Source organism: Saccostrea echinata, unplaced genomic scaffold, assembly GCF_033153115.1.
Source record: "Saccostrea echinata isolate AGI-Se365-2 ecotype Australia unplaced genomic scaffold, CSIRO_AGI_Sech_v1 ptg000003l, whole genome shotgun sequence".
NCBI classification, from domain to species: Eukaryota; Metazoa; Mollusca; class Bivalvia; order Ostreida; family Ostreidae; genus Saccostrea; species Saccostrea echinata.
Window position 1 is genome coordinate 12,194,059 of NW_026889752.1, and position 25,716 is coordinate 12,219,774.

The window sequence follows — 25,716 nt, forward strand, 5'->3', positions numbered from 1 at the left end:
ATGCCCTCTCTCAACGGAAGTATTTAGGAACTAGTGAAAAATTTAGTGGCATCTTTTAAAAATTTTCTCAAGAACCACTGTGTCAGAAATATTGAAACTTTTGTGAATGTTTCATTATGAAGTGAAGATTCAGTTTTATTCACGTCCCTCGGGGGAAGGATGTGGCTACAAAAGGTGATCAAAGTTTTTCATAGAGTATTTAGAAAAGAAATCTTTCATTTTTTTTAAAGTACTAGTACTGGGTCAGAAGAGATGATACTTATGTGAAAGTTTCGTTACATAGCGTACGTTCAATTTTGAGGTGCTGGCACTAAAAAGATCCCTCACTACTCAATGAACCTGAGTGCTAAGTATAGCTCTTAATTTGCAGCCCTCCACGTGGTGACGTCCTCTACATACGAATGAAAAATTCTCGAGATTGACATCATAACAAAAATCAAAATTAATTTTGTTCAAATCATGACTCCTGCTGGGGTAGGGTGGGGCCACAATGGGTGATCAAAGTTTTACATAGGAATATATAGAGAAAATCTTAAATCTTCTCAAAAACCAGACAGATGTAGCAATGGCGCTCCCTCTCCCGGTGTTTTGATATTTTCTGCTTTGGTAAATTCTGTTTGTTTAACTAGTATTGACTCTCAATTTTGTCCATAGATAAAATTTTATATTAAAAAAATTACTTAAAAAATACAGTGACATACACTTTACATACAAATGACTTTTTAAATTTTTTTGCTCGTCAAAATAATTCTGAACCGGGCGAACTCCGTTTTGAAATTTCTGGATTCACCACTGAGAACAGCAGTAGGCCCATGGTTAGTAATGTTTATATGTAATCATTCTCCGGTAGCGCAGATTCAAGCATCTTCAAATCAAACCGGGTCTAGGGTGGGGCCACAATGGGCGATCAAAGTTTTACATAGGAATAAATGGGAAAATTCTTTAAAAATCATCTTCTCAAGAACAGCAAAGCAATGATTAGTCATATTTATATGGATTGATTGATTGATTATTATTGTTTAACGCCGAGTCGGCAATATTTCTGCCATATTTCGGCGATCAAATTAAGTGTGTATGATCATTGTTGAAGTTTTTGGTTTCTCTGGCCGTATTTATATGGAGCATTGCCGTGCATTCTCATGCGACATATTCTGGTAGACTACAATATGTGCAGTGAGGATTGGTACACATTGTCGCCGGCGACAATATGAACAGAACGACAAAATGTACCGTCACAATCATGCTGCATGAAATAGCATACGAGACACGTCAGTGTGATTCACACATCAATTACATTCACAAAACTACCAATAAACAACAAATGAAATCTTTAAGCAACAATATCTGACAATATGTACAGTGAGGGTGAGGCACATAATGTCGCCAGCGACAATATGTACATGCATTACTTTTCAACGGCAACAATATGTACCGATGGACGAAAATATGTTCAGTGAGGGTATATACATATTGTCGCCGACGACAATATGTACAAAACGACAATATGCACCCTTTCATCTACCGAACTTATTACAGACTGAATAAAATTAAAAAATAAACGAAATTGTGCTGTTAAACAATCATTCTTCCATTATATCTTTAAAAAAAATAAATTCCCTTTTATAACATTTACGAAAACCTTTGGGGACAAGACAACCCTAAAAATCTTTAAAACGTCTTTATCAAAGATTCAGAAGTGACGTCATCACCGAAAAAGTTTCCAACCAGGTTCAAAATAATTATAAATCAAACCTAAAATATGCAAGAATATTGACCAAGCCTTGTATATCTTTTTTTTTAAAATGCGTTGATATGGTCAATATTAACGCACTTTGAAAAGAAATATTTTTTTTTCAAAGTGCGTTAATTTGGTACCAAATTTAACGCACTTCGAAAAGAAAAATTTCAAAGTGCATAATTTTTCAAAGTACGTTGTAACATTGCCATAAGCAAGAAAGGCGTTAATATGTATTATATTAATATACCGGTATATAAAGTCCTTTTAATGTGTACTACATGTATTTACATCTTCAGGGCTTAAGGAGGGATTCTTCTCATATTTATTGTATCTAAAAGTAATTTTCACGGATTCAAGAAGACGACATCATTATCAATTAGATTCAATTTGACCACTGTATTTTAGAAGCTAGATCAGATTAAGATATTTATCTTTTTCCCGGACATTAAGAATGAAAATCTGCTGTTGCCAATCATGTTGTGCTTACTTCTATGTCAAAAGATTATTTTGATTTTTGCACAGATAGATTATACCATAGAGGGTCTACCAGATGCTATTACCAGATTTAAAAGATGAATAATTTATCTTCATAAGATATCAGCTAACCCGAATTTACTGCATTTGTCTTAATTTTTATGGAATTTTTCTTACAAAATGATACAAACACACACACAAAAAAAAAAAGATTTGACCGTTTACTAAGACAGAAGAACACTTTCTTCATATTTTTTTTTTTCTCAAATCTGTTCTTAGATTGGAAGCTTTCATAAATGGGCAAGAATGTGGTGTACTAGAAGATCATATTTACTGGATTTTTTTTTTAAATTAGTTCGTAGTAATTAATTTTAGTTACTTCAGAAATGTTCCTTTAGTCTTTGATTGTTTAAGAACTTTACATGTAAATTAATTGTTCTGCGGTAATTTTGATATTTCATATATTTCAATATTAATATATTTCAAGTTTCAATATTCTACGGTATATTTCAAGTTGGAGTTTACAGAATGGATTAAGCGTTTAAAAAATATATCGAAGAATAGTATTAGAAATTTAAAAGGCAAAATGCAAACCATCTATCCTTCCGGTTTCACTAAATCGGAGGTGATAAAGGAATTACAGAGATTATAAACAATATTTATGTTTCCAGCAGACAAGATTTCTTACAATATCGTCTTGTAAGGCTCAAAATTATAACTGTACATGTATTTAAGAAGAACTTGATTTAATTCTATATCTGAAAACCTTCCATATACTCAAAGGTCACTTTCTAAAGATGAAATTCTTCAAAATCACATTACTGTGCTTAATTCTATTATCATTCCAGTCAACCAAGTTGAGTTCGGTCTACCCTACCTACACTGGATTCCTAAACTTCATCAAAATCCAAACAAAGATACATAACAGGTTCCAGCAAGTGGTCTATCAAGCCCCTATCTTAACTCCTTACACAAATGTTAACTGATGTAAAGGAGACACTTCAGACATACTGTGCTACAGCATATTAAATGTTGATTCTCAAAAATTCCTAAGAACTTCTAGAAAATGTTAAATAACCATTTTTTTCAAAAATGAAAAACATCAAGACGAACGACTTTTCTACAATTTATACAACCATTCCTCAAGATAAATTCAAAAATAGGCGTTTTGATATCATAGACAACTGCTTCTTCAATAAAAACCAAATTCGGAAATTTTTACATCTTGAGATTGATCATTAACAAAATTACTTCCTTAAAATCCCCCTGATTCTACACACAAGTACTCTGAAATTGTTATTACATGTAAAAGGATGCTGGAGTTCCTCGTTGACAACATTTATGTAGTCTTTGAAGACCAGATCTTTCAATAAACTGTTGGAATTCTAATAGGAACTCATTGTGCTCCCTTATAAGCCGACCTGTTTTTATATTCCTATGAAGCAGATTTTATTCAAAAACTTCTATATGACAAAAACAGTTGCCGTGAGTGGCCTTTAACTCTACATTCAGATATATCTACAGCGTTTTATTAATTATCAATAATTATTTCCATTCATATGTCCACTCGATATATCCCAGTGAACTTGAAATAAAAGGCACCACAAAGTTTTCCAAAACAAATTCATATTTGTATGTTTTACTGACTATAGACAATGAGGGTCATCTAACAAACCCGAGACAACACCCAGTCAGCCGCATGGAACAAGGGCAGCAGTGTGCGAACCCCTTACAAAACGAAGAAGTTCTAGAGTCACAGGTCAGTACACACATTGCTGGTCGTATATCAAAGTATATTGAAGACTTGTAAGACCTGACATCAGATCCTTATATTCTTGACATTGTTAAAGGATATAAAATTGAATTTATTGAAGTTCCATCTCAAATAAGGGCTAGACCCACTATTGCTAATAAGCGCGATTCTGAGATAATTGACGATCTCATTCTTTCCTTCGAAAAGAAGGGCATAATTCGAAAAACTAGTCATTGTGATGGTGAATTTATATCTACGATTTTCACGGTACCCAAATCTGATGGATCGTTTCGACTTACTCTAAATCTTAAAGATCTCAATGAATTTGTCGTGTACAAACATTTTAAAATGGAACATTTGCAATCGGTGCTAAATATAATGACTCAAAATTGTTATATGGCTAAAATTGATTTAAAAGACGCATACTACACGGTTAATGTTCACCAAGAATTTAGAAAATTTATGAGATTTATTTGGAAGGGCAATGTGATGGAATACACATGTCTGGCGATGGGACTAAGTTCAGCACCAAGAATTTTTACAAAGTTATTAAAGCCTGTATTTGCTTCGTTAAGATCAAAGGGTTTTATCTCTGTTGTTTACATTGACGATGTGTATTTACAGGGTGCAACGTTTAAAGAATGTGCAGAAAATGTGTCTTACACTTGTGATCTTTTGAAAAAATTGGGATTTATCATACATGAAGAGAAGTCAATTTTTAAACCAACGCAATCATTTGCGTTTTTAGGTTTTGAACTTGATTCTGTTGAAATGACGATCAGTCTGACAGATAGGAAGAAAGATACTTTGCGACAAAAGATCAAGTTTATTCAACAAAATTCGTACACAATCCGCGATATTTCAGAACTTTTGGGTTTATTAACAGCTTATTCAGTGGCAATACCTTATGGAATGTTGTTTTCTAAAACGATTGAAATAGAGAAGATTGAAGCATTGTCAAAAAGTTTTGGAAATTTTGATTCTCGAATGAAATTATCAGAGAGGGCGTATAATGATATGATGTGGTTTTATGACACTGTGTTAAACGTTTGTGCTCCGATAAGGCGTGTCAATCCTCAGGTTGAAATGTGCACTGATGCATCGTTATCTGGATGGGGTGCAGTATTAGGTGATTCTAAAACTGGGGGTAATTGGATGGAATCAGAGGTTTCATTTGCCCCGAATATTAATTACTTAGAATTGTATGCAATCCTCTTAGGATTAAAGAGTTTTTTATCAAATCTTTGTGGAAAACATGTTAAGATTCATATTGACAATTCAACTGCTGTTGCTTGTATCAACCATTTCGGGTCAACTAGATCTTCAAAATGCAATGATATTACTAGGGAAATTTGGTTATTAGCTAAAGCCAATAACATCTGGATTTCAGCGGTTTATTTACCTGGTAAAGATAACATTGAGGCGGATTTTGAGAGTCGAAAAATTAGAGACGATACAGAATGGATGTTAAATTCAGACATATTTCATGCATTGTGTAAAAGATTATTTATTCCAAGTGTTGATTTATTTGCATCTCGTATAAACACTCAGTTAAAAAACTATGTTTCGTGGAATCCAGACATAGGATCTTTTGCCTTTGATGCATTTACAATTAATTGGCAACAGTTTTCTAAAATTTATGCATTTCCTCCTTTCAGTATTATAGACAGAGTATTACAGAAAATAAAGCAAGACAGGGCCGAAGGAATCTTAATTGTTCCGTGTTGGGAAACACAGTTATGGTTTCCAGTGCTAATGAGAATGTGTGTCGCTCCGCCCATAAAGATTCCGAACAGCACACGGACATTGAAGTTACCGAATCGCTTGTCTGTATTTCATCCCCTTCACAACAAGCTCCACCTTCTCGCTTGTCATGTGTCCGGCAAATATACGAAGGACGTGGTTTATCGGAGGAATCAGTTTCAATTATTATGAAGTCCTGGCGAAGTTCTACACATAAACAGTATGGCATTTATATAAACAAATGGTTTCAGTTCATAGATGGGAAAGTTGATCGAACTGATAAAGTTTCTGTGAACTTGGTAATTGAATATTTAACTTCACTTCATAAATCAGGACTGAGTTATAGTGCGTTAAATACAGCAAGGAGTGCTCTATCCTCCTTTGTGTGTTTAGATGATGATTCAAATTTAGGGGAACACTCGTTAGTCAAGAGATTTATGAGAGGAGTTTTTAACGTAAATCCCAGTTCCCACGTTATTCCGCTACATGGGACGTTAGACAAGTGTTAGATTATTTAGTTACTTTGGGCGAAAATCGAGACATGACAATGCTTTGTTTATCAATGAAATTAGTCATGCTATTAGCTTTAGTTTCAGGACAAAGACTGCAGACGTTGAAAGCGTTAAACATTGAGTTTATGAATATGAATGATGATTCCTCAGTAATAATTTTTGATGTTAAGAAATTACTGAAACAAAGCAGACCAGGTTTTCATTTGAAACCTCTTCAGTTTAGACACTATGTAGATAATCCTAGTATTTGTGTTGTTTCTTGTATTTTAGCTTATTTAGATAGAACAAAAGTGTTTAGAAATAATGTTTCTCAATTGTTAATTTCAACTCAAAAGCCGTATAAAGCGGTATCTACAGATACTTTAGCTAGATGGCTTAAATCATGTTTACAGAACGCCAAGACAGACACCGATATTTATAAGGCGCACAGCACTCGGGCGGCATCTTCGAGTGCGGCGAAGTCATCAGGTGTTCCAATTACTACGATCATGGACAATGTTGGTTGGACATCTGCTCAGACTTTTGCGAAATATTATGATAAGAACATTGAAAGTAATGTCTGTTTCTCTTCAGGAATTTTGTCAAAATTGAAGAAATAGTTATATCACTTTTCATATTTTTAATAAATGTTGTATTTTTCTTGAAACACAATTTTTACATTATGCTTTAATCATGTGTCAATCGACTTTAAAGTCTCACATGACACCACGTGACTGAATGCCGAAGGAGAATTGATAAATTAAAGGAGACTTACCTGTAAGGCGAACTTTGATTGAAATTCTCCGAGGCATTCAGGAACGTGGGGGCAGGTGTCCGACCCTGTCCCACCCTCAAATAATACTATTAATTTATAATTAACTCATATTAAATGTTTTCGATTGATCACATGATTCTTTAAATACTGATCTGGGAACTAGCAAGCATATCTCACCTGCCCCCACGTTCCTGAATGCCTCGGAGAATTTCAATCAAAGTTCGCCTTACAGGTAAGTCTCCTTTAATTTATCAATTATATGGCAAGCGAGATGACTTCAGCTTTTTCATCGTCAACTTACCTTATTTATGTAGTAATATTCCGCTATCATCTATACTTGGTGTTTATGTCTCCCAACTTATTCACTTCTCAAGAGCATGCTCTCAGTACAAACAATTTTTAATCCGAGGCAGGCTACTCACAGATAAGATGATGTTACAGGGGTTTCAACACCCTCCTTTAAAGCCAGCACTTCGTAAAATCTATGGTCATTATAATGACCTTATTAGCAAATATAACCTATCTTTGGGTCGGATTTTGGCTGACTTATTTCATACCAATTGTTTGGTCTTTGTTTTCTGAGTAAATTTTACTTTGGAACGTCTTCCGTCTTGATCAATATACCAAAGGATCACAGCGGGTGTGACCGGTCGAAATGGAATGCTTACTCCTCTTAGGCACCTTATCCAACCTATGGAATTTCAGGGGTTCCGTGTTTATGCCCTGTTCACAGATTTGTATTGTTTGTAGATTTCTTGGGATCAATCACTGTTCATTATCATTAATGTTTTTTTTTTCATTTGAGAAGTAGAAGAAGAGATATTTTCATACGGCGCAGTTCCGTCAAGAATATTGTCCCTGCTAGATTTCAAACTCGGATTACTATTTCTATTAAACTTGTACAATTACATGAAGGACATAAAAATATGATCTTTTAAATTCCTTACTTCTAAATATATAAGAGTATAAGCAATTATATTTTGAATATTTCATTTTGTAAGAAACCAGATAAGAATCCCTTCTTACATGTAATATACGTCGCATGCAGGTCTGGCAAACAAACCCTGTTCAAATTGAAAATTGATTCTTTTTTCAGAAATATTAAGATAAATATTATATTATTTACAAACAGATTGAAAAGTCCAGTGCTTTTTTTTTTAATAAAAGAACCCTAACAGAAAAATACACTATAACAGTTTAGTATATTTGAATATATTTTCTATTTTAAATGAAAGTTTTTACTAAAGGAAACCAAATTATTTTTACTATGGATTTTATGTTGTTCTCCAATTCACACACGCAATTTTTTTTATATTAAATGGAAATATTACTCACTTATTCACATATTATTTCCAAATTTTTACATCATTCGTATTGAATTTAAGAGATTTTAAGTATCGCAATCTCAACCAAAAAAAAAAAATTAAAGTATCAAAGTACTTACTATATTTAACTATAACAATTAATAGTGAACTATAATAGTAAATTTCCCAAAGGAATTTATGAGAATGAATTCTGCCATTGTATTAATGGTTCAAAGGAAAACCTACAGTAAAATTGTCTTACATGTAATCATGTTAATTCCACAGTAGAGCATAATTTAAGTCGTCAATATTTGAAGATTTTGCCACTTTAATCAATCTAAAACCGATTCCCAACACTCATTCTGAGATTTCACATTTTGCTTAAATCATTTATTGAACTAGATGCGTCAGATGACACGAATGCCCCTACTGCCATGCAAGTTTTAAATATCTGAAAGTCTAAGAGTGTGAAAATAGCAATAATGGGTGGAAATGACAAGAAAATGATACACAATATTACTTCTTTTGTTTCTGTTTCTGGATTTAGTTATCTATGCCACAACATACTTTGATACTTAAGCTCTGTGAAATGGTGATCACGTACAACCGAATCAACAAAAAGTCTAAAACAGTTTATACATGTACTTACAATTATAGAAATTTTAAAATTTTAAGGTCCCTTACTCTAATGAAAGTTGGGCACTCTATACAAAACTTATATTTGATCTATAAGCCACCAATAAAAAGTAACGAAGATCAGTTCATTATGTTCAAGCACACAAAAAATAAGAAAATCAATAAAACTGAAATTTTCTAAGTCAAAGGGCAACATTTAATTTTCGTAAAATGGGTCGATCAAAATAAAACTTGAACTTGATCTGTAAGTCAATTTTGGAGACAAACCAAAATATCAACGCATTTTCTACAAGCACAGCACAAAAGTCTAGAAAAAAGTAAATTATTAGATTTTTTCAAAGTCTAACGGCAATAATTTTCGTGAAAATTGGCCAATCGACATGAAACAAAAACTTGATCTGAATCTCGTTGATACCGAGAGACTCAGCTCAGTAAATTATATCTAAAAGTACTGCATAAAAAAGTAAATAAATAATAAAACCAGGGTGAGGTTTATCCACTTCTTACCCACAATAACTGCGGAATTTTGAACAAAGGATAATTTGAAGTACAAGAGACTTCCGATGTTTTTTTTATTCTGAAGTGTCTGGCTTTATTACCGTCTTCCTGGAAGACGGTACAGTGTATACAGAGTTGAAGTATTTTACAGTCTTCGGACCATGCACTTCCTCTCTTTTGTGATTGGTAGAAATTGTATGATGAAATTTTTTTCAATTATTTCATTGGTTGAAATGCTGTTCAAGGTAAGGGAGATAATTTTCTGATAGCCTAATTTTCGTACGACTTAACAATTTTTCAAGATTTTTCAATCGTAAAAAAATATGACAAAACAAAAAATGGGAATTGGCAGTAATTAATTCGAAATAACATGCTATATATTTTTTTTATAGCAATTACCAAAAGGATTTCTATATTTTCATTGTTAACAGAATTGATCTTTATTGCATGTAATCTTTACAGCTTGTATGTATTCTTTTTCACTTTGTTTTGCCCAGTCTTTCTTATTTCGGCAGCACTCGGCACATATCACAAAGGTGACATAATCAGCCGAGGTTTGCCGAATCATCTCGACAGCAGAGTCGAAATTTACGGAGACAGCCGAACATCTGTTAACCTTTCACTTGGTAGGGCTTATGTCAGAAAAAAAAAAACTAATGCAGAAATACAAAGCCAAGAAATTTTAAGAATTATACGTCCTGATAAGTTTAGGTCAGTCACGTCTGACTGTTTAGGGTTGCTACTAAAGACGGTTAGCATTTTGAAAAATACAGTGTAAGCATAACCAGAAGTTGATGTGTCGGATCCTCTAATATGTTGACGGTGCGACCGTTGGGGCGAGCGCGTTGTTCACTTATATTTAATATCCGCCTCTTCAAACCGCACGAGACATCTGCAACGTCTAGACTGTGACGTCACATGACGTCGTATGTTAGCTGCATTACCATAAACGAAGTTTGAAAAGTGCAAAAATTTTAACAAAGAACGTTTAATCTCTTATCTGTTTGCAATATCCATTAATTTAAGGTGAGTTGATTTTTTGTGAATTTTTAGTTGTTGTTACCGCGAGAACAACAAGCGATGCACTGTGGGTCCAGAACTACCGCGGAAAAAAAATCTATTGAATGAATGTGCAGTAGTCCGAATTTTTTCTTCTCCCAGGCGTTGTCGTAAGAGCTCTCAGTGACGAGCGGCGCCGCGCCGCTCGCTATAAAGTCTTAAAACGTGTCGAGACCATTTTCGACAAATAAATGACTGGTTTACAACAAGTTTGACTTTCCAGAAAGCCTGAAATGTCATCTGTTTGGCTTCATTAATGTCACAGAATAAACAGTGGAATGTAACATTTTTTCCTCAGCTATTACAGACAGAAGAACTTTTTTTCAAAGGGGGGGGGGGGCACAGAATAAACAGTGGAATGTAATATTTTTTCCTCAGCGATTACAAGCAGAAGAACTTTTTTTCAAAAGGGGGGGGGGGCACAGAATAAACAGTGGAATGTAACATTTTTTCCTCAGCTATTACAGACAGAACTTTTTTTTTTCAAAAGGGGGGGGGGGCACAGAATAAACAGTGGAATGTAACATTTTTTTTTTCAAAAGGGGGGGGGGCACAGAATAAACAGTGGAATGTAACATTTTTTCCTCAGCTATTACAGACAGAAGAACTTTTTTTTCAAAAGGGGGGGGCACAGAATAAACAGTGGAATGTAACATTTTTTTCCTCAGCGATTACAAGCAGCAGAACTTTTTTTCAAAAAAGGGGGGGGGTGTAGTCAGAAAAAAAAAAATTACAACTTACCTGAATAATCTTTCACTAGGAAAAAAGGGGGTGTTCAAACTCGAAATTCTTATTTCGTGGATCGGAGGGAAGATTTAAACTTTTTGACTCTCTCGAAAACACATGGGGGGGGGGGGGGGGAGTACATGTATGAATATGCTGCAACAAAAAAATGTGGGGAAGGTAGAGGCAAGCTGCCTTTCAGTAAACATTTGCAACAGTAATTTCAAATATTTTTTGTATATGTGTTTAAAAAATGTAACCACTGAGCAGTATTCGTAAAATTTGTAAACAGTTGAACAATTGTTATACAAGAGGATGGGTAAAACCTTAGCGTTCTTATTGACTTTACATCACAGCAGCTTACTCGGACAACAGCCAAGAAGTTTAATGCGCTAACTTGAATTAGTACGGTGTCATATAGTGAGACTCCCACCCCCATAGTGAGACTTCCCCCGGAAATATGGCTATATATAGCGGTAAGACTCTCCGATGGGGGGGGGGGGGAATTACTATATTGTGAGTCTTCCCCCCTAAACGACCATAGTGAGGCTTCCCCCTTCCATGTTCAGTAGTATTTTATTTACATCGACAATGTATATATATTTGCATTTTGATAATGATCTTATAAAATAGATACATGTATGAATAAATATAGAAGTGCGCATTAAAAATTTATCGTGCACAGTAAATGACTGAATTGTTCCAAAATGATTCTTATCAAAAGAAATACATTTAACATTTAATAGATCATTACTCGTGGACTCTTGGAATTTGCTTATGTTAACCTTCATGGGGAATGCAATAAATACAATATAGAAAAGAAAGATGTATACTTGTAACAATAACGTACATTTTTCATTCAGTTATCTCACATCAATATACATGTACATGTCATCCCATAATTATTTTTGGCTAACAAACTGTTAAAAGGCTATTAAGATGTTTTAATTATTAATTACCGGAGAACTTTTATTCATATACTGAAAAATATTGTTTTACAATGAAATAAAATATTCCGGAAACTACATTTGAGGGGAAGTCTCACTATGAAAGGGGGGAGAGACTGGCTATATAGTGAGACTCGGGAGAAGTCTCACTCTATTGCCAGTCGATCTTCCGGGGGGAAGTCTCACTATATAGCCAGTCTTCCCGGGGTATATCTCACTATATAACCAGTCTTCCGGGGAAATCTCACTATGGGGAAGTCTCACTATACGACACTGACCCTCAATTGATTTCGAAAGATTTTCCACTTTTAAATATACGGTTTATCCAAAGAAATAACCCTCACATGCATTTAAATATAGGTCAGTAATAAAATTTACACGGTATAAGCTAAAATTAGGCATTTACAAATTATCTGAAAGAGTACCAATTTACCAACCCTGATATTTAATTAGGCTGTTCAAGGAAACAATCATTTTATATAATAATATTCCAAGAATAAGAGAAGTGACTTGATAGCTTTTTTGCCACTAACCAATAATGCAATTTAAAATTACACAAAGAAAATGATTGCAGATGCTATAATTATAAATTCTCAAAATACGAGTCGGGTAAAGAAATTGCGTCTTTTATACAAAGGTAACAATATTGTATTTCTGACATTTATTTTTTATAGAGCAAAAAACAAAGAATAGTGCAGACATGCGTAAAAATTCACAATGATTATATAATTTTTCTTCCAATGCCTGTAGTTTTAACATTAACTATTTGTTTTAAAAAAAATATTTTAAAAATGGCATCAGGTTCTTGAATGACTAAGATACACATAAAGGTAAAATTTTCGACATCAGTTCACATCAATCGTATTTAAACTTTTAATGCGAGTATTTACTTTGACTTTGTTTTTCTGTAAATTCTTAGATCCACGCCTTGGCTGATCTAATCGATGCCATGTAAAGTGTACTTTGATACACACGCACTGGCCATCATTTACCGTACGTAACAGCCTAGATAACTGCATGTTATTTGAAAACCCGCCACTTTGTTTTTCTGTAAATACTTTGATCCACGCCTTGGCCGTTCTAATCGATGTCATGTTTAGTGCATTCTGATACACACGCGCTGACCATGATTAGATAACTGCATGTATTTTGAAGACCCACCACTACCCTGTTTGACAGATCGTCCATTCTTTGTCATTGAGCAGTTTTGTTTACATCTCTATATTTAGAAATCGTGTCATTAGCCAGACCACCAGATTATCAATGGCAGCTTACACTGCATGGGGCTTCATATCCGGGGTTACAAACTTAATGTGTCATCTCTCTCTCGAGATGACAATAAAGAGGCTCGTCGAGGGACGTCTTGAACGATATAATGGAATAGAAAAAAGGACCTTGAAGTGAACTATCTTGTTAAAATAGGTGTATGATTAATTAATGAAATAAGAGTTTGAAGTGGGGGTGTCTGCAACTGGGTTATAATTATGTACGGAAAAGGAGTGAGCCCATATACGAAACAGGTGCCTATGGGGCAATCTCATAACCAAGATAACAAAGTCTGTACGTAAGCCTAGTACCTCATGAGAAGTCTTAATTTCATGCAATATATTTATTGAATATCCAAACCCATATTTTCTGTTCAAAGAAATTCAAATGAAACTAATCTTTTAACATATATCTCAAAGTTTGAAGATTTATATATTTTTTCAAGTATACCGAGTTCCTCATTTCACTTATAAAAGAGAAGAGTTATGTCAAGACAACATTTACCTTTGTATATTTTCAAATATCCTCCTGCCAAATAATACAGCGCAGAATTTCAGATCATTTCCTCCTGATAAAGACAGCCAATCAGACGGACGGACAGAGCCGCGCCAGGAAAAATGATCCTCTAGTGTTGCCTTGTGTTGCAGGTGACACAAAAATGTTAACAAATAATGTTATATTGATTATACCCTTGCAATAAAAATTCAGCTAACTCTAGAAATAATATATGCAATTATTATGTTTTACAGCATGCAAAGTCAACCAAAAAAAAAAAAAAAAAAAAAAAAAAAAAAAAAAAGAAAGAAAGAAAGTTACTTTCTTCTTGCAAGTAACATGTATATGTCATTCAAACCCAGTCTATTTAAAATCACGTCTTAGATCCACACAAAATACATTCTATATAAGGTGCGTATCTAAAAAGTTTTGATTTAAACTAGATTGATTTAAACCTTTTAAAGAGCTGATTAGGCAAATAAAAAAATGTGTTATCAAACATACTAAAGATACGTCTTTCCTGTTTGTATTTAAAGTTGTCACACTTCTGAAATGAATTGCTCGTTTCAGTAAGTCTTATCAAGGATATTACTGTGCATTTAAATGTTATACCCAAATAAGAAAGACTGAGCGCTGTTACAACGCAAAATGTAATACCAATGCAATATGTAATAAACTGGGATTATTACATTTTGCGTCGAAATCAACGCAAAATGTAATAATGCAAAATGTAATAACACGATATCTGGATTATTACATTTTGCATTTTGCGTTGGGATTGACGCAAAATGTAATAATGTACTTTCTGGTTGTTACATTTTGCATAACTTAATTTTTCCGTTGAGAACAACGCAAAATGTATTAAACAAACTGCAATAAAACAGAATATAATTATGTTTTATATTGTGTTCAACATTAAAATCACAAAATTGATTTAAACATATAACAATGGGGAAACTTGCTCTACAAATTACACAGACAGACCTTTGACTATGAGGCAAACGTTACGGATTTTACGGACATTACTAAATCTAATTGTAATTTTTTTTGTGAATGTTTCAAACATTTTTATTGAATACTTTTAAAATATTAACTTAACTTTGATTGACATGTCTATTTTCAAATTATTCTTAATTACCAAAGATTGACCATGGGTCCAATAAAAGCTCTTGATATGCATGTACAACGTGTACGTGTACATTGGTTAGCAAATTAGAAGTGTATGTTGTGTGTGTGTCTGGCGAGGAGAGGCGGGGGATGGGGTTACTTCGTATGCGTATCATTGTATTTTGATGTGCATGCAGAAACTTTTTTATTATTGGAGAGAGAGAGAAGAAAACCCCTCCCATCTATATTTACACCTGCATGTAAAGATAAATACATTTCTTCTCTAAACTTCATGCATGTGCCTATCAAAAAGCAAAAGGAAACTAATACACTGATCAACGAAATTACCCCCCCCCCCCCAAACACACACACAAGTGCGCACGCACCTTTCTAATTTGCAACACCTGTGATTTGAATATCAAAAGATTTTATATCAGATCTGATGTAAGATTTACCCTATGTTTATTTTTACTTTTGTTCTATTTTCTTTCCGTTCATTTTCTTCATCCACTACTCAATACGTTTTATATCCATTAGTGAACTCTTCAAAGTCAGAGGCGTTTGGTCGTTTGACAGGGACAGCATGGCGTTGCAGATAATACAAAACATGCCAATCTCAATCCAAGTTTTAATGTTAAATGTATTTGTCATTCCAATTAAAGAATAGAAGAACTAAAAGACATATGTAAGAGAGCGAGAACCCTTAATTTATCATCCATTAAAAAAAATACGACATTACCGATGCATGTGTATTGTATTTAGATGTACCATACGATAAATAGATACATACGATCAACAATAGATATAAATTGATATCGTTGTCATTCCTACTCTTGATGTATATAAAGTCCACAACAATGAAATATTTCATTTGCATTTTCTTAGGATTTGTTCATCGACGTTCAACATATTGTTTACATGTTTACGTTACGTTTGTCCCTGAAATCCCACGAAATTTGTACATTTTCCGACTTTTTCACAGAAGAGCGCACTAAGAAGTATAACTCTTCCATAGCGGAAATAGAACGTATTGAAAATTATTCTGAACCTGACTGACCAAAAGGTGTGTTATTACATTTTGCGTTGATGCATTTTGCTTAATCTCGACGCAAAATGTAACAACGCAAAATGTAATAATCCAAAAATCGTGTGGTTATATTTCGGATTATTACATTTTGCGTTGATTTCGATGCAAAATGTAATAAAGCAAAATATAATAATCCTAAAAAATCTGTTTTTACATTTTTCATTATTAAATTCTGAAATTGAAATTGAAATTTGACGCATTGAAATCGACGCAAAATGTAATAACGCAAACTGCAATAATCTCGGTTTATTACATTTTGCGTTGTTATTACATTTCGCATTGTAACAGAACACACTTGAATTGACGAACTAACATGTTCAGAGGACTTTTGGCAGAAGATAAGACAGATATTAAAATGTATCTTGACATTATAATATCAACATGAACACAAAAGACCCTTTGGCCCAGCATATTTTCTTGTTAAATTCCGTCTTTAATTTCATAAATATTTTGAATCCACATTGTGGACAAAAATCTATACATAAAGAAGCTACAATTTATTCAAAGTTTAATCAACACAACACTGGGATACTTCATATCAATATACGATCAACATAGCCCTGCTGTTTTGTAGAATTTTTATTCCTTTGTGTAAATCTTAGATCTCCTACTTCGGCTCAACTCTAATCCCAGGGCTCATATGCATAATTTAAAAGAAAATCTTTAGGTATGTTTTACTTATTAAAAAGTGTTAGGATGATCTTTTTTTTAAAAAAATCTTCCTATATACTCCTTGTAAAACTCTGATCCCCTTTTGTAGTCTACACTATTTTCGAGGACCCTTACCTGAATCATCTTGAATCTAAACTACTTGAGGATGCTTGCATATCAATATGCATCATCATGACTTTGCTGTTCATTAGAGAAAGATTTTTAAGATGTTTTCCTATAAATTACAATGTAAAACTTATCCCTAATAAAATCCAGCCCTAGCACCGGGGGTCATGGTTTGAACAAACTTGAATGAACAATGAAGCTTCTATATAAATATGAACAATCGTAGCTTTGCTGTTCTCCAGAAGATTTTGGAAGATGTTTTCCAGTATATTCCTATGTAAAACTCTGATGTTCGCCTAATGTCGCCGCACCCTAGCTGTGGGAGTCATGATTTGAAGAGATTTGAATCTACGCTACCATAGGATGCTTCCTTATAAATATAAATAATCACAGACTTGCTGTTCTAAAGATTTCCCCTATATATTTCTGTGTAAAAATTTGATTGCCACTTGTGACCCCGCCCTATCAACGGAAGTGATGATTTACAGAAATCTGATTGTATACTAGCTGTGGATGCTTCCATATCACTAATCATGTTTTGCTGTCCTTGAGAAGATTTTTGAAGATTTTTTCTATATATTCCTACATAAAATCGTGTTTGCGTATGGTGGTCCCTCCCTAACCAGATGGGTCATGATTTGACGAAATTTGAATCTACACTATATAATTTCATGCTTTCACATAAGTTTCATATTTTCTGTTCTTTTTGTTCTTCAAGAGAAGATTTTGGAAAGATGACATTAAATTTTTACTAATTCTTAGTTATCTTCCTTTGAAAGAAGCGTGGTCCTTCATTTGAAGAAACTTGAATCCCCGTCAACCAAGGATGCTTTGTGGCAAGTTTGGTTGTAATTGGCCCAGTGGTTCTTGAAAAGAAGTCGAAAATGTGAAAAGTTTACGACTACAATAACGACAGCCGACGGACAAATTTTGATAAGATCGAAAAGCTAAGGCTTAAAAAAGCTTAAAATTAAACATAGCAATAGAAACATAGAACCCCACCCCCCAAAAAAAGATCTGTGAGTATTATAGTAACAAATCTTTTACCTTGCATTTAAAAAAAGTAAAATATAAGTTAAACAAGAGTCCCATGGGCTACAGTTTTCACATTAGTAACTATGAACCTTCTGTTCTTTTACAAAAAAAAAAAAAAAAAAATACCAATGTGAAAATGCGTTGCTTCTTAGGCATTTTAAATTCCACCGTGATTGTATAGCGATGATAGCTCAGGTGAATGCGTTACCAGTCCAGCGCGCATAGGAGTCGAGAAATTTTTAGTTAGGTCCTCGCACGGAGCAATTTATTTCATTTTTCTTTATTTTATACAAACAATCAAGCCGTTTTTCAGTTGAATTTTATTTACTGATATATAAAAATTTCAAAAGACATAAATTTTTGTTATTGCACGGGGAGCAAAAGCAATTTTTTTTGTCCTTCTGAAACTTCATTTCATATATCATACCCTATTTTCTTGTTAGGTGTTTATTATTTATATGAAGTGTTACTGTGTTATCATAACTATTAAGATATTTCAAATTTGCAAGCTATTTCAATGTAAATCTAAACATTTTCCTATGAGCGTAACTTTGTACGGTCTGTCCACTAATGGTCAGCCGCCGAATCTTGGTCATTTAAACTATAAATGTTTCGTACACATGATTCCTGCAGATCGCACGCCAAGTAAACGGCCAGGAACACGTTAAGTTCCTTTACAGTACCCTTGTCAGAGACCTTTAAAGTTAAGCACTAAAACTGGTTCGTTGTCATGACCTCACAGGTGAGGTTAAGATGATATTCGTCCGGTGTCATAACTTCAGAGAACTAATAATTAGTTTATTTTCATTTTCCAAGTGAGTTAATTGATTATAATCCCTCAAATTGCAATGGGGAACAGAACTGACAATATATTTGTTGGTGCATCAATAACGTCAGATATCAACAGATTTTATTACAGTAGTTTGCGTTGGCGATACACCACCCTGCTTAAAACATATTTTGATTTGTTTAAATTTTCTTTGAAATGAACACATTTTTCTTTTATACAATAAACAATACCCAACACTAGGTACAGGTAATATTATGAGGTATTGTTAGCCCTTGAAATAAAATTCAAAGCAAAATTAAACTGAAAATTTTTGCTATAATTCAAATTATGTCCGTTGTCATGACAAGTTATGAAAATTCAGTCCGTTGTCATCGGTCCGTTGTCAGAATTGTACAGTATACAACATTGGTAAACTACTGTTTAATGCATACTATTCATCAGTTATACCTGAAAATAGAGGGAAAAGATGTTGGAAAGGAAAAATGGTCATACATGTATCATTTCGCCGAACGAATATGTAATTTGTCCGAACAAATTTCTAATTTGTCCGAATAAATATCTAATTTGTCCGAATAAATATCTAATTTGTCCGAACAAATGTCTTATTCGTCCGAACAAATAAATATTTTTTTTTTATCTGACCCTCTAACAGCGCCGTAGGTTTCGAACAAGTGCTATTAACAGAAAATTTAAAAGCATGTTTCATCGATAAATTGGCGCTGATTCTTCTATAATTGTTTTTATGAGAAAATCTTAATAATTTAATTTAAATTCAAAGGACCAATCTCATTATAACACAAAAATAATTGAATATATCAATGGGTGGACGATTTGATTTAATTACAAAGGAATTTAAGATTTACTGAGCTTGAAAGTTAGACTTTTAACGGTGAACACCTTAGCTGCACGATGCGCGTGCAGTGGTCAGAGCATTTCACTCTAGTGCGGAGGAGCAAGATCTCCTTACGTCACTGGTTCGAATTTCAAAGCGGACGTCAAGACCGGTATAAGTCCCGTATCATAGTGTTCAGATGTTGGCACGAAATAAATCTTTTTCTGTTCTTTGTCAACAATTGCCGAGTACAGATCTAAAGCATCCTTCAATAGGCAGTCAGTTGTGTTCAAGGGACATGAAGCAAGCAAACAGCAAACCAACAGACTTTGGCAACGTGTATAGCTGACAATATTTCACTTTATAACTCATAAATTATCTTTACTTTTATGAATAGTAAAATAAAACGCATACTATTCAGTATGTCTATTATGATTTTTGGCACTGCTAATATGTACACCAGAATACATGCACGCACCTAGTATAATTGGAATTAAAATTACTTTAATTTATTGCATTTTTTTTTATTTAAAATTGAACTAAGAGCTGCTTTCAGACAACCAACAAAATTTATAATTATTACTACAATCATCATGATATTTGGTTAAATCTGTTATCTCTTCATGCATATAGCATCGCTTTTGAAGAGCGAGAGGGGGGGGGGGGGTAGGACAGTAATTGGTAATTTACCTGAAATTTCTTTGACAAACTACATAAAGAGAAGAGAGAAGAAAAATCCTATTTAGGGGGCGGCTTAATTTCCAACTTCTTTGACGAGAAAATTGACTCTACTAAAACAGAAAGCGGGGGGAGAGGGGTTGGGCAACCGACCTTTCAAAGTTCTTTCATACTAATTGAATAAACGGTATAAGTTTAAGTTGGGGACCACTCCCTCTCCCGATATTATGTGCCTTAAGAATAATTAAATCTGATCATTTCTGCACCATTTCATAGACATACTTACATGTTAAGACAAGTGACACCGGACCATATCAACTTAACATGTACTGACAACGGACATTTTGCTTATAAATATCAAGTTCTCATATAGTATGCGTTCTGCAAAAGGCTGTAATATGTCTAATGAAATGAAAATAGAGCTACTTTTCAAACTACGAAATTAAAGTGTTTTTTGAATAAATTGACAATGAAAAATATTTATTCTTTCACCGCACATCCATGCTTTTACACCATGGTATATATTCGCAAATCAAAACTACTCGGAATATATATAGGATAATAGAGACATGACTTTTTGTCCTGAATACTGAATGCTGTATCTGTTTCCCAATACTTAAGTGTATTCCATGGAATTAAACAAAAACATGATTTTTTATGCGTTCAGTAAAAATTCTTGTATATTTTGAATGACACCGGACGGACATTATCTTAACCTCACCTGTGAGGTCATGACAACGAACCAATTTTAGTGTTTAACTTTCAAGGTCCCTGACAACGGTACTGGAAAGGAACTTAACGTGTTCCTGGCCGTGAAGTAGGCCCATTTTCTTTCTCCCGGAAACCCACCCCCCCCCCCAAAATGCGGTGAAAATACATTTTTCAAATACACCACGCATTTTTGCTTATTCCAGACTAGCTTTTTTGTTTATTCAATGCAGATTAGGTCCTTTGATAATACAAGGAGGGAGCAAAGATCAAAGTGGTAAACTGTTATAATATAATATTTGAAAACATTTTTTTTTAATTGGAACATTTAAAAAAAAAAATAAGCTGAAAAATTTTTAAACCAGCACAAGATGAAACACTTCCTTTAAGTTTGGCTTAATGGTGGCTTATAGGTCCTTAATGATGGTTTAATGGTTGTCTTTAAGTCACCATTAAGCACCTTTAAGCTACATTTAAGTAATAAATACACCACCATTAAGTAACCATTAAGCCATCTGTAAGTCCTTAATGGATGCTTAAAGGTAGCTTAATGGTGGCTTAATGGTGGCTTATAGGTGCTTAATGGTAGCTTCTAGACAATCATTAAGTCACCATTAAGCCACCATTAAGCCAGACTTATAGGTGCTTAATGTCCAAACTCCATTAAGCTACCATTAAACCACCTTTAAGCCACCATTAAGTCACCATTACGCAGTCGATAAAACTGCTTTTACGGGTTAAATATTATTTTTATAATGATTTCTTCACAAAAATTATAAATGTCAAGTTTATACATTTGTTAATTCAGCGAAAATAATGTAAAAGAAAGAAAATTAAAAAAAATAAATAAATGAAGAAAAAAAAAAGCATTCCCAATAGGATTCGATCCCACGACCTTTAGATTGGAGGGCGAACGCTTTAACTACTGAGCTATCGAAGCTGTTGAAATTAGTGTGAAATATAAAACCTTTATTTTTAACAAAATTTGTTTGGAATGGTTACAGGTACCGTACATGTATTTTTTTTTCTTCTGATGTTTATATTTATTAATCAATAATACGAGTAATTATATTTATATTAGAGCTGGGACGATATATCGAGATATCGATAATATCGATTCAATGTGAGGATGATACGCATATCGATACATATGAAGAAATATCGACATATTGCCCAAAAAATTCTGACTAATGTTTTTCTTTGTTTACTTAACATTTTGGGTTTAATATGTAAAATAAATATGCTTAATATAAATATAAATATGAAATACATAATAATTAAGACCACTTGTGCAAAATAATTAAGTTTTACAACAGATATACAACTTCTTTGAATAAATTATTCTTATATGTGAAGAAATGTTTTGTTCACTTCAATATAAAAAAGAATTTATAACCAGTTAAACATATCGTGATACATATCGTATCGTGGCTCAAATATCGGGATACGTATCGATATAGAAAAAGTTGTATCGTCCCAGCCCTAATTTATATATATGTATATATTTTAAAAAAGAAATTTTGATAAAGTTTTATATTACGTTAATATTTCTTAACCGTGGACCGGAGTTCAGTGTGATGGTGTGAAACAACTTTTTGATTTTAAGTAACCGAATTCCTCGTTCTGTTATTCGCCGATTTATAAGCATGAAAAGATTGAAATTCCACAGATATAACAAAATTTTGTTATTAAAAAGGAATATATCATCGAAAGAGAACGATTGGGGAAAAAACAGATTATAATTCTTATAAATATGCTGCGAATATTTAAGATTTTTGACAATCTTTGCGTAACAATTAAGTTATAAAATATTTTTGTAACATATCTTCAGTTTTAATTCTTTTTATATCATTATGGGTATCAAAATAATTGTCTTTTTGTGTACAATCATAATTTCTTATTTGTTGTATGCTTGCGTAAATTTTAAGTTTTGTAAAAAATAGATCATCAAAATCTATCACTGTACGTTCCCGTGTATAGTTTCCTGTTAATTGACCGGGGACTGGTGGGGACACCTAATTAAGGTCTACTGTCTAACTAGTCGATATGCTGTACACTGATTATTTTACCTCTCTTCTCAATGTGTATAAATCTGGTCGGATACCCTGTTTAATCTGATCGGCTGTTCTTCTGAAAATTGATTTTGAAATAACAATCATTGAACATGTTGAAGACCGACTATATTTTGATCAATTCTTACTTCTGCATTATTTTAAATAAATTCTTACTTCTGCATTATTTCAAATAAATTCTTACTTCTGCAGTATTTTAAAAGAAAGGAAAAAATAATGGCACTTAACCACGAATTAATTCAAATTATTCATGAATTAATTCAAAGATTGGCAATATAATCTATACCTATATATTTTTTTTATATCTTAAACTTTTCTCTACCCAAAGAAAAATTAAGAGACAGAGATATTCCAGAAGAAAATAACTCTAATTATATTTCCTATGAGTTCGGCAGTGGAACGTGGCTCTCCAAACACGAATGAAAAATATGTGATTTTTTAAAAAAATTAATATATATTATTTATTTATGGATAAAAATAATTTTAAAACAAGTATTCAAACAAACTGATTTTAGGGAGCGAAAATATTAAGGCATTTGATGAAGCTGTTCTCAGTTCCCGAGTTTATACGCATTGACAAAGATGTTAGAAATAGCGAGAAAAAAAATTATGAATTGAGTAAGTATTTGTGGAAATGATACTGAAACAACTTCAAACTTAACAAGTTAGTTTAAAGACTTGATACTGGATGCATTAAGGTGGTTTAATTAAGTTTGGACATTAAGTCACCATTAAGCTGCAGCTTAAAGGTGACTTAATGGTAGCTTAATGAAGTTTGGACATTAAGCACCTAGAAGCTGCAGCTTAATGGTGGCTTAATGGTGGCTTAAAGGAATTAACTTCTATAAGCCACCATTAAGCTACCATTAAGCCACCATTAAGCGATTGCTTAAAGATGGTCTTTCGTCCTGTGCAGAAGTCTCTAACGAGAGTGTAGCTCTACTGGTTTGTACTTGTACAGAGGAAAAGAAAAGTGCACTTTGACTTGAAACTTTGCAATAGCAATAAATAGAATTATAATGCACTTTGGTTTAGACTCTTTTATGGCAAGATTTATTGCAATCAGACTAAAACTGTAGGAGAAGTACCATTTGGAAAAATTTTTACAGGAATTTCTATTTTTAGTATCCATGGCATTCATCAAAAACTAATAAAGACAATCATGTATCACATTGTAGTCTACTTGCATGCTACATATTAGTTACATTAAAATCAGACCAAACTGTAGGAGAAATAGTGTTTTGAAAGTATTTCAAAGAAATTTTTATTTTTAGTAACCATGGCAACACCGTTCATCGAAATCAAAAACCAATATAAAGAAATATGTATCATTACTGTAGTCTACTTGTGTGCCAAGCTATATTGAAATCAGACCAAAACTGTAGGAGTAGTGTTTTGAATGTAGTTCAAAAAATATATACGTTTTGTAACCATGGCAACACCGTGTATTTAAATCAAAAACCAATAAACAAAATTATGTATCTTAGTGTAGTCTACTTGAGTGCCAAGTTATACTGAAATCAGACCAAAACTGTTTAAAAGTAGGATTTTGAAAAATCGTTTAAAGACAAACAGCTAGACAGACAGACAGACGGACGCGGAAGCATAAGCATATGCTCTTCTGGCCTCAAGACAATAACTGAGAGCAGACTTAAGTCAGAATTTTGATTTTGAATATTGTTCTGCCACAATAATTGCTTTATTCAGCAGAAAGTTAACCATACAAGGATATGGTAAAAAGCCGTAACAAACAAAATATGAAAAATCAATGACAGATAAGTCTTTCCATAGAAAAAATTTACAAACAGGTGTTCTTTTGCCTAAAGCAAGCAGATAACATTTTACACAGTAATAAAAAACTTAAACTGTGTGAAGGTAAAGCGTATTACTTCGAAAACATATTATCATATGTATAGATCAAATTTATATATGACAATACATGATTCAAAAAACCGATGTACATATTGGCGCACCATACCCCGAGCACATGGAATTAAAGATTTACAAATATGCAAAGGTTAGCATCTTCAGCAATTAACACACAGGTAAATGAGATAATGAGCAAGTGATTTAACATAAAATAAATTCTATTAACAACTTACACTGTAGATAGCAGGGGTTCTAAATGGACAACACACTCAACGTTCAAGTATGGCGGCAATCTCAGACATAAATAACTCGTACAATAAATGATTAGTTCGTACCTCAAACTATTCAATAAAAATAGCCAAATAGCAACATATTTGAAACAAAGCCATAACAAATATGTATCTTGAGTTTAATTCAACATGCATAATTAAAAATTTGCAGGTTTGTATAATATTCCAATGTAAACACATGATGAAAATTTTGTTCCATTATCACACTTATTTCAAAAGTTATATTAATTTAAAATTTTAACTTAAGTCTGTTCTCAGTTTATGGCCTTGGGGCCAGGTCTCTGATCAGTAGAGCTTAAACACCAAGAGACCAAGTGTGCCAAGTTATATTGATATCAGACAAAAACTGTTGGAGGAATTGCATTTTGAAAGTATCTCACAGATATTTCTATTTTTAGTAACCATGGCAACACTATTCATCCAAATCAAAAACCGATAAAGAAAATTATGTATCTTAGTATAGTCTATTTGTGTGCCAAGCTATATTAAAATCAGACCAAAACTGTAGGAGAAGCGTTTTGAATGTATTTCACAAAAAATTTCTACACTTAGTAACCATGGCAAAACTG

General features: G+C 33.1%; 1 protein-coding gene across 3 annotated transcripts; it reads left to right on the forward strand.

The window, feature by feature from the left end:
* The first annotated feature begins 3,886 nt into the window (after positions 1–3,886).
* Positions 3,887–6,815, forward strand: LOC133178586 (uncharacterized). Of its 3 annotated transcripts, XM_061313303.1 has the most exons (3): positions 3,887–3,971; positions 5,624–6,007; positions 6,491–6,815. In XM_061313303.1, the coding sequence occupies exons 1-3, from the start codon at positions 3,912–3,914 to the stop codon at positions 6,497–6,499; spliced, it is 453 nt and encodes a 150-aa protein (XP_061169287.1). In that variant the 5' UTR covers positions 3,887–3,911; the 3' UTR covers positions 6,500–6,815. The 3 variants fall into 3 exon arrangements, 2 of the variants coding, with proteins under 2 accessions (XP_061169287.1, XP_061169286.1); XR_009720001.1 differs by having other exon boundaries at positions 3,887–6,007; XM_061313302.1 differs by having other exon boundaries at positions 5,624–6,815.
* The last annotated feature ends 18,901 nt before the right edge of the window (positions 6,816–25,716 follow it).

Coding starts and splice junctions, on each gene's coding strand:
- LOC133178586 (XM_061313302.1), top strand. CDS start 3,912: ATGGAACAAGGGCAGCAGTGTGCGAACCCCTTACAAAACGAAGAAGTT. Junction 3,972..5,623: donor AAGAAGTTCTAGAGTCACAG/GTCAGTACACAC, acceptor TCCTCCTTTCAG/TATTATAGACAGAGTATTAC.